The 16,153-nt window shown below is 34.6% G+C and overlaps 2 protein-coding genes across 2 annotated transcripts; one reads left to right on the forward strand and one right to left on the reverse strand.

The window, feature by feature from the left end:
* Window positions 1–682: 682 nt before the first annotated feature.
* Window positions 683–4,082, forward strand: LOC130218970 (fibrinogen alpha chain). The gene is made up of 4 exons (XM_056451279.1): window positions 683–798; window positions 2,743–2,926; window positions 3,048–3,193; window positions 3,406–4,082. Exons 2-4 carry the CDS (start codon window positions 2,869–2,871, stop codon window positions 3,700–3,702), a joined length of 501 nt encoding a protein of 166 aa, XP_056307254.1. The 5' UTR covers window positions 683–798; window positions 2,743–2,868; the 3' UTR covers window positions 3,703–4,082.
* A 2,750-nt stretch (window positions 4,083–6,832) lies between these two features.
* On the reverse strand, window positions 6,833–14,591 carry fgb (fibrinogen beta chain). Its single transcript, XM_056462197.1, has 8 exons — window positions 14,449–14,591; window positions 14,331–14,345; window positions 12,454–12,657; window positions 11,644–11,827; window positions 10,953–11,294; window positions 9,912–10,034; window positions 8,008–8,293; window positions 6,833–7,321 (listed from the first exon to the last, which is right to left on the reverse strand). Exons 1-8 carry the CDS (start codon window positions 14,518–14,520, stop codon window positions 7,090–7,092), a joined length of 1,458 nt encoding a protein of 485 aa, XP_056318172.1. The 5' UTR covers window positions 14,521–14,591; the 3' UTR covers window positions 6,833–7,089.
* Window positions 14,592–16,153: the final 1,562 nt, after the last annotated feature.

Below are 16,153 nucleotides of genomic sequence, written 5' to 3' on the forward strand. Positions count from 1 at the left end.
AAATCCACCCCCAAAATTGTACCATCAGGGGTACAACAGTTTTTTTAGCAAAACCACAACAGTTTCATAATGGAAGCCTAATAGTGCATACTGGCCAAAACTTTAAAACACGTTTTAGGGGTAGATACACTGTAAAAAAATGCAGGGTACCATACAATACAATTAATTCATGTTGTCCAAACACAAATCCATTAAGTTAATGTCACTAATTAAAGTTGATTGAACAGAAAATAATTAGGTTCCCCCCAAAAAATTCCAAAATTGTGTTGTTTTAGCTCATTTTAAATTGGTAGTTTGAACAAGCAGCAAAACTATTTTTTTGAGTGTACGTGAGTACTGCTTTTGTCACAAACTGTGTCTCTGAAGGTACATTTTATTCCCTGACAGAACACCATATTACCATCTTCACCATTAGTTAATTAATAAAAAAAGGCATTTAACAAGTTGTAAAATATGAATTAAATTTAACATGAGACTGTAATTATGCATGACCTGGTTAAGATGTAACTTAGTTTAGTTTATTTAAGCTTAGTTGGTCTATTTAATGCATAACTTTAGAAGTTCTTTAAGTCTGAAGAACAAACAATAGACTTACAAAAATACCGCTATATATCACAATTTGCATATTAGCCACAACCTGTCATTAAAGCATAAAAAGTTTAATGCTAGTTTGTTTGGTGTGTTGCAGTGTGCACGGCCTTGAAATCCAGTCAGAAACAACATATTCACAATGATTACAGCAGATCTGGACAGTGTCCAGCACGACCAACATACCCTTTGTGCTCTGATGAGGAGACGGTGAGTGAGTTCGGAAAATCAGATCGCTTATCTTCAAAAAAATGTGTGTTTTCTTAAATAATTCAACCTAAAAATCACACTGCATAATAATGAATAAAAACTGAATTAATCAAACCACAACAACAGAATAAAGGGAAGAATTCAAGCACAGGAGTAGAAACTACATGAAAATGTTGGGGTTAGGGTTCAAAATGTTGATGCTGGCTTGAGAAATTATTGTTATTATTTAAAATTAAACAATTTTTAACAAAAATTAACAATTAATTCACTACAAATACAACTAAAATACATGGCAAAATATAATAACCACAAATTCACCATAGTTTTGCATCATTAGTCATAGTTTAATTTGTAGTGCTTATACAAATAGTAATCAATGAGCCAAAAAACAAAACAAAAACAAGAGCATACTGTGTATCAGAAAACTAGATATTAGATGAGATATAGATAAATTACTAGCATGTTTTATCCCTACAGGCACAGGACCTTAACATGATGTCATATTGACGTTGTACCCCAAGGTACCCCAATATCATGGGAAATGTTTGCAAATGAAAATCGGGTTGATGCCAGAACCAAGCGTCAGACCGAGGTCAATGTCCAACGTTCCACCTAAAATTAACCAAATATTAACGTCTAATCATGTTACACCTTGACGTTGTGTGGACGTTACCACTATGATATCTATCAGACGCTGGATTTTAGTCACTTTCCAACACAACCTAAAATCAACCAAGTATCAACGAAATTTGACGACGTTAATGGACGTCACAATAACGTTGTCCTTAGACACTGGCTAGATATAGAAATTTGGTCACTTGACATCACAACCTAAATCTAACCTAATATTAACGTATTATGATGTTGTGTGCCTGCTGGGATCATAATATATTGCTAACATGTTTCAGCAAGTTACTGGTACAGTATGTCTTATAATACTGTTAAATCATTATCACGTGCTTACATATTTTAACAAGTTTGCTAGCTTCATTTAGCATTTTCATGTTTTTAAAGGTTGCTAACATATTTTAACATGTTGCTAGCATGTTCATGTTTTTGCGCTCACCTAACCCTACCCCTAACCCTACCCATCACAGTGACGTCACTAGCTTCATTGAGTGCATTGTGTCCAGCGTATTTAGGTGGTTAGGTGGTTAGGTGGTTTCCTGCCCAATTGGGCAGTTTTGAATTTGATTGTGCAGGTAAAAAAATGGCATAGGCGGGTGGAGAAAATTTGGGCAGTTTTGAAACAGCGTGCCCTTCAGCCCAGACACCAAATCACTGTTCTTATTACTGGGTGACAAGCTGTTATAATACGCTGAATAATACGCTATAATTAGTTTCTGTTTGGTACAGCATATTATTTACAGTAGGCCTAAATAATTAAACTGAACATGCCTTATATGTTTCATTGCCAGTTTTATTCATCACTAAGATATGACTGACTTGGATTTAAGTTGCTTCAATTTAAAAATGAAAATTGCAAAAATAGCTTGTAGCTAAGCTACTTTTGCCAAGTAGCTTTTAGCTTAGCTTGCTACATTTCCCAGAGTGTAGATGTTAATAGTTAAGCTACATTTTCAGTAGAGTTGCTAATGCTCACTACATTTTCAAGTAGCTTGCCCAGCACTGCATGTTGCTAGCAATGTCATGTTTTTGCAAGGTTGCTAGCATGTTTTAACATGTTGCTAGCATTTTCATGTTTTTGCAAGGTTGCTAGCATATTTTAACACGTTGCTAGCATTTTCATGTTTTTGCAAGGTTGCTAGCATATTTTAACATGTTGTCAGCATGTTTACAATAGCTATAACTTGTGCAAATTCCAGACAGCTTTTATGCTAATATAACAGGCACTTTGCGAAGAGGATGGCATTTTCCAATAGCATAACAGTAACCTTTTCATGCGAATTTATTTCCATTAATTATGTATTTGTTTTTCTGCAGGAGGATAAATGTCCATCTGGGTGTCGACTGGAGGGTCTTATTACTGTGGCAGATGAAGTTATTCATAAACGTCTGAGAAAGATTTGTGAAAAGATTCAACAAAATCAGGATGCCACTTCATCAGTAATGCAAAAGAGTGTCAAGTTTTATGAATGTCAAAGGAAAACCATCGTCCAAACATATAGTATGTTAAATATTATGGCTGTTGTTTTTTTAATTTGCCTACATGTCTAATTCTCAAATCTAGTGATATAAATACAAAAATGGATTTTCTTCCAAGATGTCTGATAGTATTTTCTTTACAGTGATAGAGCTCAGATATGCTGAATTTGCTGAAAATATTCACAAAAACCTCACATTCCTGCACAAGAGGTCTGCAGAACTTGCTAAAGACTTACGGAAATACCACTACATGATCTGGGATCAGATAAATCAGCTCCGTCGAATTGAGGTATGACTTGATTTTAATGGTTTTAAACCTTTCTAAGCTTTTACACGCTCAAAGTTAACATTCGAAGCCCCCCACAACCCACACACACGCGCACATAATCTATATACTTGATCAAATGTTCCCCGAAAAAGTTGAGTCAGGGATTTCACTGTTTGCTTTAAGTTGAAATATAACTTTTGCCCTCATTCAGGCTTGTTTTTGTTTAATTTCAGGTGGACATTGACATCAAAATCCGTGCATGCAAAGGATCATGCAAGCAAACCTTTGACCATGCTATTGATAACGAAGCCTACGAAGCGATGGAGAGCAAAATGAAGCAGTTCAGTATTATCACCAAGAGGCGAAAATCCTTCTCCAGACCCCAAAAACTAAAACTTCAGCGCATTGATCGACCCAGAGTGTCTCAAACTTACCAGAAAATCCCCATTGTTCGCACTGAGCTCCTTACAAAATTTGAAGACATTGAGCAGAATCAGATGCTTTTAGATGAACTCCTAAATGATACTTAATCATATTTATGTCTATTTATGTGTGAAGTGGAGCAAAGCCTTTCATTAAAGTTGTCCTACATCTATTGAACAATTTTGATAAACTTTTTTGATCCACTTCATATATTAACCACAGACTATTACAAGGGATTTATATTTGTCTACAGTTTATGCTAGACAGTGTGCAATATACTGCACTTTCGTCTCGTCTGTATAGATTCAATACTGTCTATACATAATTATTTTAAAATGACTTTATATCACATTTACAGATCCTCTGGTTTTGTAATGTATTTTAGGTTCAGTATTCCTTAGTGACAGGATATGTAAACTATGTATTCTATATTTATAATATAGTATGTGTTTGTTACATTAGTGAAACACTGAAAAAACTGCCAAAGACATTGTATACCTCAATAAAATATTTCTAAATGGTGTGACGTGGTTATCTTTTTATTTAAATTTAGTTAAAGCTGCACATGATACATTATAATTTGAGCAAGACATTATTAATCATTAAGATATAAATCATATATCTTTTTATTAAAGCACACACACAATGCAGCACATAATGGGATGATGCATGAGTGTGCTCTATACAGGTGAGAGGGCTTGACAAATCACCTGTAGGACACACTCCTCCTGTCCTAATGCACCAGGCATTTTGTTAGAAATATGTTTTATATGTTTGGTTTATGTTTGTTTATAGAACTCCTATCTTCATTTACAGCACTTCATTTTCACATTGGCATTTAATAATTGTTATTCAAATACAGCGGGTTTCCTCTGGGTGCTCCGGTTTCCCCCACAGTTCAAATACATGTCCTGTAGGGAAACTGAATAAACTAAATTGTCCGTAGTGTAAGAGTGAATGAGTGTGTATGGGTGTTTTCCAAAACCGGGTTGCTAAAGGCTTCATTCCGCTGTCGGGACCTCCGAAAAAGTAAGACTAAGCCAAAAAAATAGAAATAATGAACAGCAGCTACGCTAATTATCATCTTTGTTCTCTATTTCCACCTGGGGATGCTGATTCTGAGACCTCTAGAGATTATGCAGCACCATTGATGGGATCCAAGCCCAGTGAGGAGATGATGCCAACCATTGAGGACTTCAACACATACACTCACTGAATACACAAATACACTTTTTAATTAATATAATAAATAAAATTATAATTTAATTAATATAGTTCAATTAAACATGTACACATAGGCATCACCTATATGCTCCTGTATTCATTCACTCTTCAGGCCACCCAAGACTTCATACACCTCAATGTACTGCCAGGCGTATTGCTTGTAGGCTATGAATTTATTCATTTATTTATTTAAACATTTTACGAATGACAAAAGGACCACAATTTTAACTAAAAATCTTCTTTACTGTTCTGCTGAAGAAAATAAAGTCACTTACATCTTGGTTGGCTTGAGAGTGAGTAAATTATCAGCCAGTTGTCTTTTTTGAGTGAACTATTCTTTCAGGCACTACATGAAGATCACTGTGAAACAACACAACAATATTAAGCATATTATTAATCTCTCGATTAAGCATATGTTTATAAAGGTGTATGTTAAGGGGTTTACATATCAGGGTTTTACAGATATCACCATTTGAATAAAAATAAAAAAGTGTTCACTGTTTTTATTTTATGTAAGTGTATATGTCACGGATTGGCTAGGCTCTTCCACCAGTATCATGCAACGAGCATCATCACCTGAGTACTAATCACACACAGCTGCACCCAATCACTCCTACTCACTATATAAGCACACATCTCACTTCACTCATTGTCCGGTCTCGTTCCAACGAAGCGGACTCATAGCGAGTACCTCCTGGTAGTCACTATCATATTATCGCATCTCTTGAACTTACCTGATCTCGGTTTCCTTCCAGTCTGTCCAGCGTTCCCGGTGTCCTGTCAGAGTTGTGTGTATCGTCAGTCTGTCTTCCCTGCAAGTCCTCTGGTGTGTGCATTCGGTCATCCTCAGTGTCTGTCATCCATCCTACTCCAAAGAAGGATAATCAGCTCTACTGAACTTCAGTTACTCCCCATCATTATACCTTTGTGCTCCTTTGTGTTAATAAACATCATTCATCATTTAATCACCTTGTTTGTCCGTCTGCTTCCCTAACAGTATAAGTATATACATACCCATTAAAACTATTTATAAAACAACAAATAAGTTTGCCTCTAGAATAAAGTATTTAAGTATTACTGTACCAAGCAAAATCAAGGCAAATTTATCCTCTGGGCAACTTATTTTTATTCAACGCATTCAAGGTTGAACTTTGCAAATAAATATATTGCATTACACATTCTTTTATGGTAAGTAACGTGTTACGTTACTTTCGAGTTACATTTAAGGCTTGATATTTGTCAGAAATTACAGTTTTTTTCCCCCTTTTTTTAATAGAGAGGCTCTGCATTTACAAGTACTGTATAACCTACACCTTCAATGGTCACAAGCAGGAGCAAACGGTAACATAAAGGGCAATCCAAAAGAGTAGTCAAGTCACAGGCGAAGAGGTCGGTCCAGGCGACTATTAGCATAAACAATACACTCAGCAAGGGTGGGGAAACATGGCACAGAAAGACAAAACAAGGAAAAACCTTCATCATGCTCCATGTTAACAAGACTAAACAAAGTGTAAGCGTGAGTCAGATGCATTTATAGTCTTGGTAATCAGTAAATCATGAGCTTCCAGCTGTGTGTGAGTAATCAGGGAAATCAGGAACTGGTGTGTGAGGTGCATTATAGTATTTGTAGTCCATTTCAGGGACAAAGTTACTCGCATAATTTTTTTTGAAGTAGCTAAAATATTATTAGTTAATTGTTTACTTTACTCATTTACTTTACTTGTTACTTAGAAAAGTTTTTATTATGTAACTTGCACTGTAAATAAATAAATAATCAAGAATGAAAGAATTATTTACGAATAAATGTTAGGAATAGATACAATAATAGCTATGACAGGCTACAAGTGTACCTTTTTTAATTAATATATTTAAACATTCATAAAAAAAGATAGAATTCGTTCACCTTGCGATGCTTGTTCATGAATATAAATGTGTGAGACTATAAATAAGTGTTTTAAGCATGTTTATTTTCTAAAACATTACAAAACGTTCATAAATACAATAGACAAAGTGTTATTGTTTGTTGGCCAGCTTTAATGAGAACCAGGAGAACTGTTACTATCTCATTTTACATCATTTTGCCTTAATGATACCTTAATAATACATACAGTACTTTAACATGTATAATAACACAATGAATCCAATGTACTTTTCCAATGTATTCACACTCTGTTATTCAGGCTTTACTATCCTCCATTGTATTCTCAAAAATAGCCTATATGAAATGCGTGTCGTTTCCTGCAGCGTCTCATTTCATTTCACATGAGGTTTTATTTCTGTTTGAAGAACGGTCTAATCTTCATGCTGATAGTTTTGAGCGAATACCACGAGCCCTTCCAGTTCATCCACACGATGCCGTCATCTGTCCCATGCTTGGCCATGTATTTAGTATAAGCTCCTCCCCAATAGTATCGCCCATTAGGATTACAAGAGTGGCATCTGTTGTACCACCATCCACCGCCATCTTCTTTAGAGCACTGTTTAGAAGGATCTCCAGGAATCCTAAACGTGATTAACACAAATGAAGAGAGAAATAACATTTTAGATATTGTACTTTTCCATGAATGCAAATTATTAGAAGCATAAAAACACCATTTGTCATAAGAGAAATAACATTTCTGATACTGCACAGTAGAAAAGGTTGAGTTCCATACATCGATTTTTTGCTTAAACAAGATGAAGGAATTTAGTTACCTAATTAGTTTTTACAAATTTAAGTGAACTGAACGTAAAACAATTTAGTTGTCCTCCCAAAAACCTCAAGAATTGTGTTGTTTCAGCTCATTTTAAATAAGGCGTGACACTTTACAATAAGGTTATATTAATTAATGTTAGTTAATGCATTTACTAACATAAACAAACAATCAACACTACATTTATTGCAGTATCTGTTCATGTTAGTTAATTAAAATACAGTTATTCATCATTAGTTCATGTTAACTCATTGTGCATTAATGTTAACAAGCATGAATTTGGATGTTAATAATGCATTAGTAAATGTTGAACTATGATTAAGAGATGCTCTGCAAGTATTGTTCATTTTTAGTTCATGTTAGTAAATACATTAACTAATGAAACCTTTATATTAAAGTGTGACCAAACAGCAAACTTCATTTTTCGAGTGTGTGTGTGTGTGTGTGTGTGTGTGTAGCTTTTCTGTGCATGCAAATGATTTGGACCAAACGCACCATTTGTCATTATCTCTGTCATATGTGCTGAACATCATGCCGTTGTGTATGGTCATGGTACGATTTTCTCCAAACAACTCTGTTGCGCCTTCCATGAACGTGTTTCCAGCCGTTCCTGAGTACCGACCGACCCCTAGGATGTAGTTGGAGGCTTCGCCCTGCATGCTGAACTGCTCATACTGAGCGTAGACCTTCGAGCCGGACCAGTCCTCCATCTCCACAAGAAGCTCAGTAGCACCCATCTTTGAAAGTTGACTAATACGGTCATTACCCAACCAGTACTCGCCTAAAAGAGACCACAGCAAAGTTCATTAGAGAATGAGATGACTGAGTGAATCTGAGAGAAATCAAGAAATCAAGAGTTTTTTATATTTTTTTCTTTGGTAGTCCAGCAGGTTTTCTCCATTTTTTAAAACTGGTTTAGCTCTGTTTACATCTGGTATTGTCAATCTGAATACTAGTGTCCAATACAGGGGTAAACAGGGTCTGAAACATGTACACTTGTACACTTTTGACCATTTTACAGTAATGGAGTTGCGAAATGGTGTAGTAATATGTGCAGGATATTCATTTATTCATTTTCTTTTCAGCTTAGTCCCTTTATCAATCAGGGTCACCACAGCAGAATCAACCGCCAACTTATCCAGCATGTGTTTTATGCAGCGGATGCCCTTCCAGCTGCAACTCATCACTGGGAAACACCCATACACTACAGCCAATTTAGCTTACCCAATTCACCTACAGCACATGTCTTTGGATTTGTGGGGGAAACCGGAGCACCCGGAGGAACCCCACGCCAACACAGGGAGAACATGCAAACTCCACACAGAAACGCCAACTGACCCAGCCGAGGCTCAAACCAGCGACCTTCTTGCTGTGGGGTGATCGTGCTACCCACTGTGCTATTGCGTCGCCCCATATGCAGTATTTTGATTATTGTATTTTATTGTATGGTTTTTTTTGTATTTTGTGATTTGTTATGGTTTTGGACATGGACTTCAGAGTCTTAAATAAAATAAATAAATAAATAAATAAATAATAATAATAACAACAACAACAGTGTTTATAACTGGTATTAAAAGGTGTTTTGCTGAGCCAGTCAGATGTACAATACTAAATACATTTGTAAATTGAGTCTAAATTATTTTGAGATTGTCTGCCTCTGACATACAGTTGAAGACAAAATTATTAGCCTTCCTGTGTTATTTAATGGAGAGATATTTTAAACACATTTCTAAACATAATATTTTTAATAACTAATTTCTTTTATCTTTGCCATTTTGACAATACCTAATATTTTACAAGTTATTTTGCAGGATTCTAGTATTCAGCTTAAAGTACAATTTAAAGGCTTTGGGTTAATTTGTTAGGTTAGTTAGGCAGGTCATTTGATCACAGTGGTTTGCTCTGTAGCCAATGGAAAAAATAATAATTTCTTAATGGGAATAATAATATTGACCTCAAAATTATTTCTTAATGTAAAAACTGCTTTTATTCTAGACAAAATAAGACTTTCTCCTGAAGAAAAAAATATTCCCTTGCTCTATGAAGCAATACATATTTGAAAAACAATTGAAATTTCACAGGAGGGCTTATAATTTTGCCTTCAATTGTAATTACTCATGTACTCTCCCATCAAGAATAATCCAGAAGATGGCCAAAAGTGGAAACAACACACTCAGTGTAAACATAGAACAAAACATATCTCACTTTTAATGCATAACACAACATATATTAGTCATTTCTGATGAATAGAATAAATACATAATACACATTGGTGTTTACATTTTTGGGTTAGATACTTTTGATATTTTTTGGGCTACTCATCAGTAAAAATTGGACCCCTACATTTCTAAGTTATACAGAATCCCAACATACAGTATCAATGTTTAACTGTAACTCACCTGGAGTCTGGCAGTGGCCTTTGCCCACATCAAATGCAACGTTTCCAAAGCCTCTTCGGTAGTCGTCCCAACGCCTGCCAAAATCAACACTGCCGTCCATACGGTTCTGGATGAGCACCCAACCTATAGAATAATGCAGACGTTTATGATTATGGCTGGAAAAAAGTCACATGACAAATAATCATTGTTTTCGAAAGTCTTCTTAGTTTCCTAAATGGGTTCCCATAGAGAAATACATATAGAATATACAGATATATGGAAATATTTTCAATTGGCAAATTACATATATGACATGCAAGTTTATATTTGGAATTTACATATATTAGATTTTTCATATATGCAGCATACACTCACCCCCCACTTTATTAGGTATACCTGTCCAACTACTTGTTAATGAAATATTCTAATCAGAACCTAGCACTAGTAAAATGTACCTAACAAAGTGGCTGGAGAGTGTAGAGTTTATTGCAAGTATGACTTTTTGAATAAATATAGCATTCAACCATCAGAATTACAAATATGTATTAATACACTGTTCTTGTTTTTGTACACAGTATTTAACTGTAAAATGAACTGTAATTTACTGTTGGACAGTAATGCAGTATGTTGCTGTATTTTAAAGTTGCATTGTAAAAGCTTCTGTATATTTTACAGTAAAGAAATACAATACTGTAAATACATATACAGCAAGATAGATGGCGCTGTAAATGTAAATACAATATTTTTGCTGTAATTGATTTACAGTACATTACAGTCTACAGGAAATTATTAATAATGTATCTTAAAATGAATAAGCTATAATTATATGCTCATATGTGTTCATAAACTTCCATATATGAACTTATATATAACATTATAGCTAATATAATTTAACATATATGCACATATTTGTAATTTCAATAGTTTTTGCATAATAATTTGCTTATATTTGCATATATCAGATTGAAATACATCCACGGATTTATTTGTGTTTACAAAAAAAAGCTGTGTCAAAGTTAATTGTAAAATATAATAGTGTAGACAAGGTCAAAGTTGCCATACCTCCATTTTTACTGGTCTGATCGCAGAAGACCTTGTAAGGTGCCCCGAGCGGATCAGGCCGTATGATGTACATCTGCGAGTCATCTCCTCCTTTGCGGATGATGTCTTCACACTCCTTACCAGACACCACAGGAATGGGGCAGGTGACTTTACAGGGTGCTTGGCACTTGACCCTCTGAGTAGTGATGGCTTTCTCCAAGCGCTGGATCTTCTCACGGATCTTATCCAGCACTCCCTGCAGGACTTTAATGTTCTGGGGGAAGGTGACGTCCACCGTGTCCTTAATATAAGCATGCTGGGTCTCTAGGCTGTCTGTGTACTGATTAACCACAAGTCCATTGCCTGTGAGAGAACATAAACCATTACTTGTGGGTATTTTTAATAGTTGAGAATGTCTATTAAATATAAAAATAATTTGGCTACCATTATTACTTTTGGCGGATGCTTTTAAGTTGAAATTATTAGACTTTTCATTATTTTTCCAAGTGCCTTTTTAAACCTAATAGTTTTAATAACTCATTTCCTCTAACTAATTGTTTTGTCTATGCCATGATGACAGCACAGAATATTTTACTAGTTATTTTGAAAGATACTATAGTAATCAGTAATCATTAGGCAATCATTATACAACTATTACTTAAAATCAAATATTACAAAAATAGATAAACAAAACTTTCTGAAGTATAGTTACCCTCGCTGACTTTTTGTCTTTGCGCTACTTCTGCGGTCATATCGAGGACGTAGCCGTGAATGGAGTTGGTGGACTGAGTCAGGTCGTCCACAGCTCGCTTCAGCTGCTCTACAGTTGGCTTTACATTACGTTCTTGTTTTATGAGGGCTTTCTTCAACTCACAACCTGTGGGACACAACACACCCTGGAAAAAAAAGAAAAAAAGACTTGAGGTTTGTGTGTGAGAAACTGTAATAAGGGCCATAAGATTTACCATAAGACACTAATATTTATTTAAAAATACATCAGATTTTATTCTAACAATGAACTCCCTAATAACACTCACACTACATATTACATTTAAATATGTAAAAAATGTAAATATGTATTTTTAAATTGGTTTGACCTTCTCACACTTACACTGTCTACTATATATTTTTTTATATATTGTCTTCTTTTTTCTCTCACCTCTTCTCATCATTTATTCATTTTCCTTCAGCTTAGTATCTGATTTTATCAGAGTTTGACACAGCGGAATGAACTGCCTACTTATCCAGCATATGTTTTAAGCAGAGGATGTCCTTCCAGCTGAAACCCAGTACTGGGAATCCCCCATATACACCCATACACTACGGCCAACTTGGTTAATCCAATTCATTTATTGCGCATGGTTTTTGCACCTAGAGGAAACCCACCAAAACATGGGGAGAACATGCAACCTCCACACAGAAATGCTAACTGACCCAGACGGGACTCTAGTGACCTTCTTGCTGTGAGGTGACAGAGCTAACCACTGAGCCACTACGCCAGAATTAAATCCCATTGACTGACCATTTTCTCAGACATATGGTTGCATCCGCCTGATTCCGGCTGCTCCTCTTTCTCCTGCACAGCTTTGCCCACCGGTGCTGCCGTTGGTCTGCCACGGTATCGGGTTCCCCCGCTGACGGGTGGCTGAGAAACAGGGCCTGGAGAGTATGTCTCTCGACCTCTGCTGACGGGACGATGACCCCGGGGGTCTACGACTTCTTTAGCCTAAAATAAATACAAAACACGTTTTAGAAAAATTCTATTTTCTTTAAGTGACAATATATTATTAAGTGATATATACAGTTAAAGTCAGAATTATTAGCCCCCTGTTTAATTTTTCAAAAATTTCTGTTTAACGGAGAGAAGATTTATTCAACACATTTCTAAGTATAAACTTTTATGTTTAGAAACATGTTGAAAAAATCTTCTCTCCTATTAACTAATTTCTAATAACTGATTTTTTTTATCTTTGCCATGATGACAGTAAATAATATTTGACTAGATATTTTTCAAGACACTTCTATACAGCTTAAAGTGACATTTAAAGGCTTAACTAGGTTAATTAGGTTAACTAGGAAGGTTAGGGTTATTTGGCAAGTTATTGTATAATGATGGTTTGTTCTGTAGACTTAAAGGGGCTAATAATTTTGACCTTAAAATGGTTTTTAAAAATTTTAAAACTGCTTTTATTCTAGCTAGGCATGGGCCGGTATAAGATTCTGACGGTATGATAACCTTGGATAAAAATATCACGATTTCACGGTATTACGGTATTGTGATTACTGCTCTAAAATATATTCTTTTTAAATGTCTGGGTAAAAAACAAAACAAAATTCCCCCTTTGAAAACAATATATTTTATTTATTTATTATTTATAATTATATTTTCGGGGTTTTCACCTTTATTTGAGGGACAGTAGAGAGTGTTGACAGGAAAGCATGGGGAGCAGAGAGAAGGGAAGGATCGGCATAGGACAGTGAGGTGGAATAAAACTCGGGTCGCCGTGAGCACTGGAGTGCATGTGTCGACGCACTAACCACTACACCACTGGTGCCGACATATTTTTCAGATATTATATCGAAAGATTTAAAATAGGTTGGAGCAATCATGGCTGGCTAAATAATGGAAATCAATCACTGACTTCTGTCTTTTTTTAGTTTAAAAAACAAAAACACTACATTTTTTTACAATTTAAAACGGCATCTTCGGATATCTTTTCTGCTGGAGATACTGTTGTAAAAAAAAACAAAATGTAAATAAAAAAATCTTACACATACCTTAGGAACGGTTTTACAGAAAGTTTTGGTGGTTTTAAAATCTTGACTTATCCAAACCACGGTATACCTTGAAAACGGTTATCGTCCCATGCCTAATTCTAGCCAAAAAAGACTTTCTCCAGAAGAAAAAATATTATCAGACATACTGTGAAAATTTCACATACTGTGAATATACATATAAGTGTGTGTGTGTGCGTGCGTGTGTGTACAAGATTTTATTTTGGATGTGATTAATTGTGAATAGTCTTTTACCATTTTATTTTTGTTTCAGCTAGCCAATTAATTATTAGTCCAACACCAAATATTAAAATTAAATCTACGCAGATATATTTTTTTTATTCCACAAAATTAGTAGCAAAACTATTAAAATGTTCCTTAAAATTTAAAGAAAAACAAAATGTATTTATTAAAAATAGTTCAATATATTACTAAATCCTACATTAGTTACTCTTATTAAACAACGCTACTTATACTAAAACAACACTGATGCTTCAAGTTATTTCAACGTAATGGCAACATAATTATTCATCTTATTTTATTCATCATTTCCGGTTTTCCTATGATTCATGCAGTATATGTTTTGAATTGACTGACAATGGAGTGCAATTAAAAAGAACTAACCTCTTTTTTTCCTTCCTGTAATAAGAAATCAAAGAAGGTTTATCAGTACAATACAATAAAAACTACATTGCACAAATCTCACATTCTTATTCTTTGCAACATTTTAAAAGACACTTACTCCATAATCATCATAGTCCTCCTGTGCGAGAGCTCCAACAGCACACAGGCAAAGTAATAAGACGAGCTTCATTTTTGTAGAGCTCACACTTCAGTTCCAGCACAAGTGTGAGGCGCTCAGATGCAGATAATCCAGCGCTGCTCTCACTGAATTTATACCAGACTCCCCTGAACTGAGACACAGCGCTGGTTAATATTTAATTCTGGCTTTGGAAATCAATTCTGGGACAGCACCATTTTTGGGAAATGAAGACATGAGCAAACCAGTAACTTAATCATGAAGCAATCAAGAAATGTGTGTGAGTCTATGCAAATATGCATGTAAACATAATAAGCTGTTATTAACAGTTAGCATATTATGTGCCTGAGAATATTGCTTGTGAAATAGTATGTATAAATGTATATATTTTAGAATAAATTATTCGCTTATGGCTGCCTTTTATTTTAATGCACTAAAAGTTATACATACAGGGTTCCTAAGGTAGAAATGTGTAAAAGATTTCAGTGTACAAGCAGAATTTATGGTCAAACCGTGAAAACAAAAAACATAGCATGCTTAATTTAAAAAAAAAGTAGTAAAATGACAAACTCTCTACTTTATGAATCAACATGTCTTGGCCTGTGAATAATATTAGAAAATGGAGACACAATGAATCAGAAAATGTATGTTTGTTACTGTATTACTCAACAAGTAAACTGCTGTTTGTTTGGCCTGTGATCTGTTGTGCCATATTATCATCCACCCACATCTTTGACTCAAAGTTAGACTTTTGACTCAACTTAACAAACAGACTCGTTGTACTGGGTTAAAAAAAAATCATGCTTTCATTCAATCTCCCTTAAACATTGTAATGCTATTTACAGTTGAAGTCAGAATTATTAGCCCTCCTTTGAATTTGTTCTTTATTAAATATTTCCCAAATGGTGTTTAACAGAGCAAGGAAATTTTCACAGTATGTCTGATAATATTTTTTCTTCTGGAGAAAGTCTTATTTGTTTTATTTCGGCTAGAATAAAAGCAGTTTTTCATTTTTTAAAAGCCATTTTAAGGTCAAAATTATTAGCCCCTTTAAACTATATTTTTCGATAGTCTACAGAACAAATTATCATTGTACAATAACTTGCCTAATTACCCCAACCTGCCTAGTTAACCTAATTACCCTAGTTAAGCCTTTAAATGTCACATTAAGCTGTATAGAAGTGTCTTGAAAAATATCTAGTCAAATATTATTTACTGTCATCATGGCAAAGAAAATCAGTTATTAGAAATGAGTTATTAAAACTATTATATTTAGAAATGTGTTGAAAAAATATTCCCTCCGTTAAACAGAAATTGGGGAAAAAAATAAACAGGGGGGGCTAATAATTCAGAAGGTTTAATAATTCTGACTTCCACTGTGTGTAATTATAAAATAGTTTTAAGTAAAATTTAAAAAATTTCTCAGATATTACAGAAAATAATATTAACATTTTACTGACGGTTCACCAAAAAATGCTGATACTCAGACTGGATAATGTGGGCATAAATAAGCACACTATTTTCATGTTAATTTGGGGATTTTGAGCTTTCTGGCTATTTGTTAAACATTTTTTTTCTGGACTTATATAAAGAAAAATGACTATTTAAATTTTTAGGTGTTTCTCTTGTCCCACTTCAGTTTTATTAGTTAGTCTCTAAATTGTTCTTTTCTCTGAATTTGTTTTTC

Source organism: Danio aesculapii, chromosome 1 (assembly GCF_903798145.1).
Source record: "Danio aesculapii chromosome 1, fDanAes4.1, whole genome shotgun sequence".
NCBI lineage: Eukaryota > Metazoa > Chordata > Actinopteri > Cypriniformes > Danionidae > Danio > Danio aesculapii.

Coding starts and splice junctions, on each gene's coding strand:
- LOC130218970 (XM_056451279.1), top strand. CDS start 2,869: ATGCAAAAGAGTGTCAAGTTTTATGAATGTCAAAGGAAAACCATCGTC. Junction 2,927..3,047: donor AACCATCGTCCAAACATATA/GTATGTTAAATA, acceptor TTTTCTTTACAG/TGATAGAGCTCAGATATGCT. Junction 3,194..3,405: donor ATCAGCTCCGTCGAATTGAG/GTATGACTTGAT, acceptor GTTTAATTTCAG/GTGGACATTGACATCAAAAT.
- fgb (XM_056462197.1), bottom strand. CDS start 14,520: ATGAAGCTCGTCTTATTACTTTGCCTGTGTGCTGTTGGAGCTCTCGCA. Junction 11,295..11,643: donor AAGACAAAAAGTCAGCGAGG/GTAACTATACTT, acceptor GTTCTCTCACAG/GCAATGGACTTGTGGTTAAT. Junction 10,035..10,952: donor TCAGACCAGTAAAAATGGAG/GTATGGCAACTT, acceptor ATTATTCTATAG/GTTGGGTGCTCATCCAGAAC.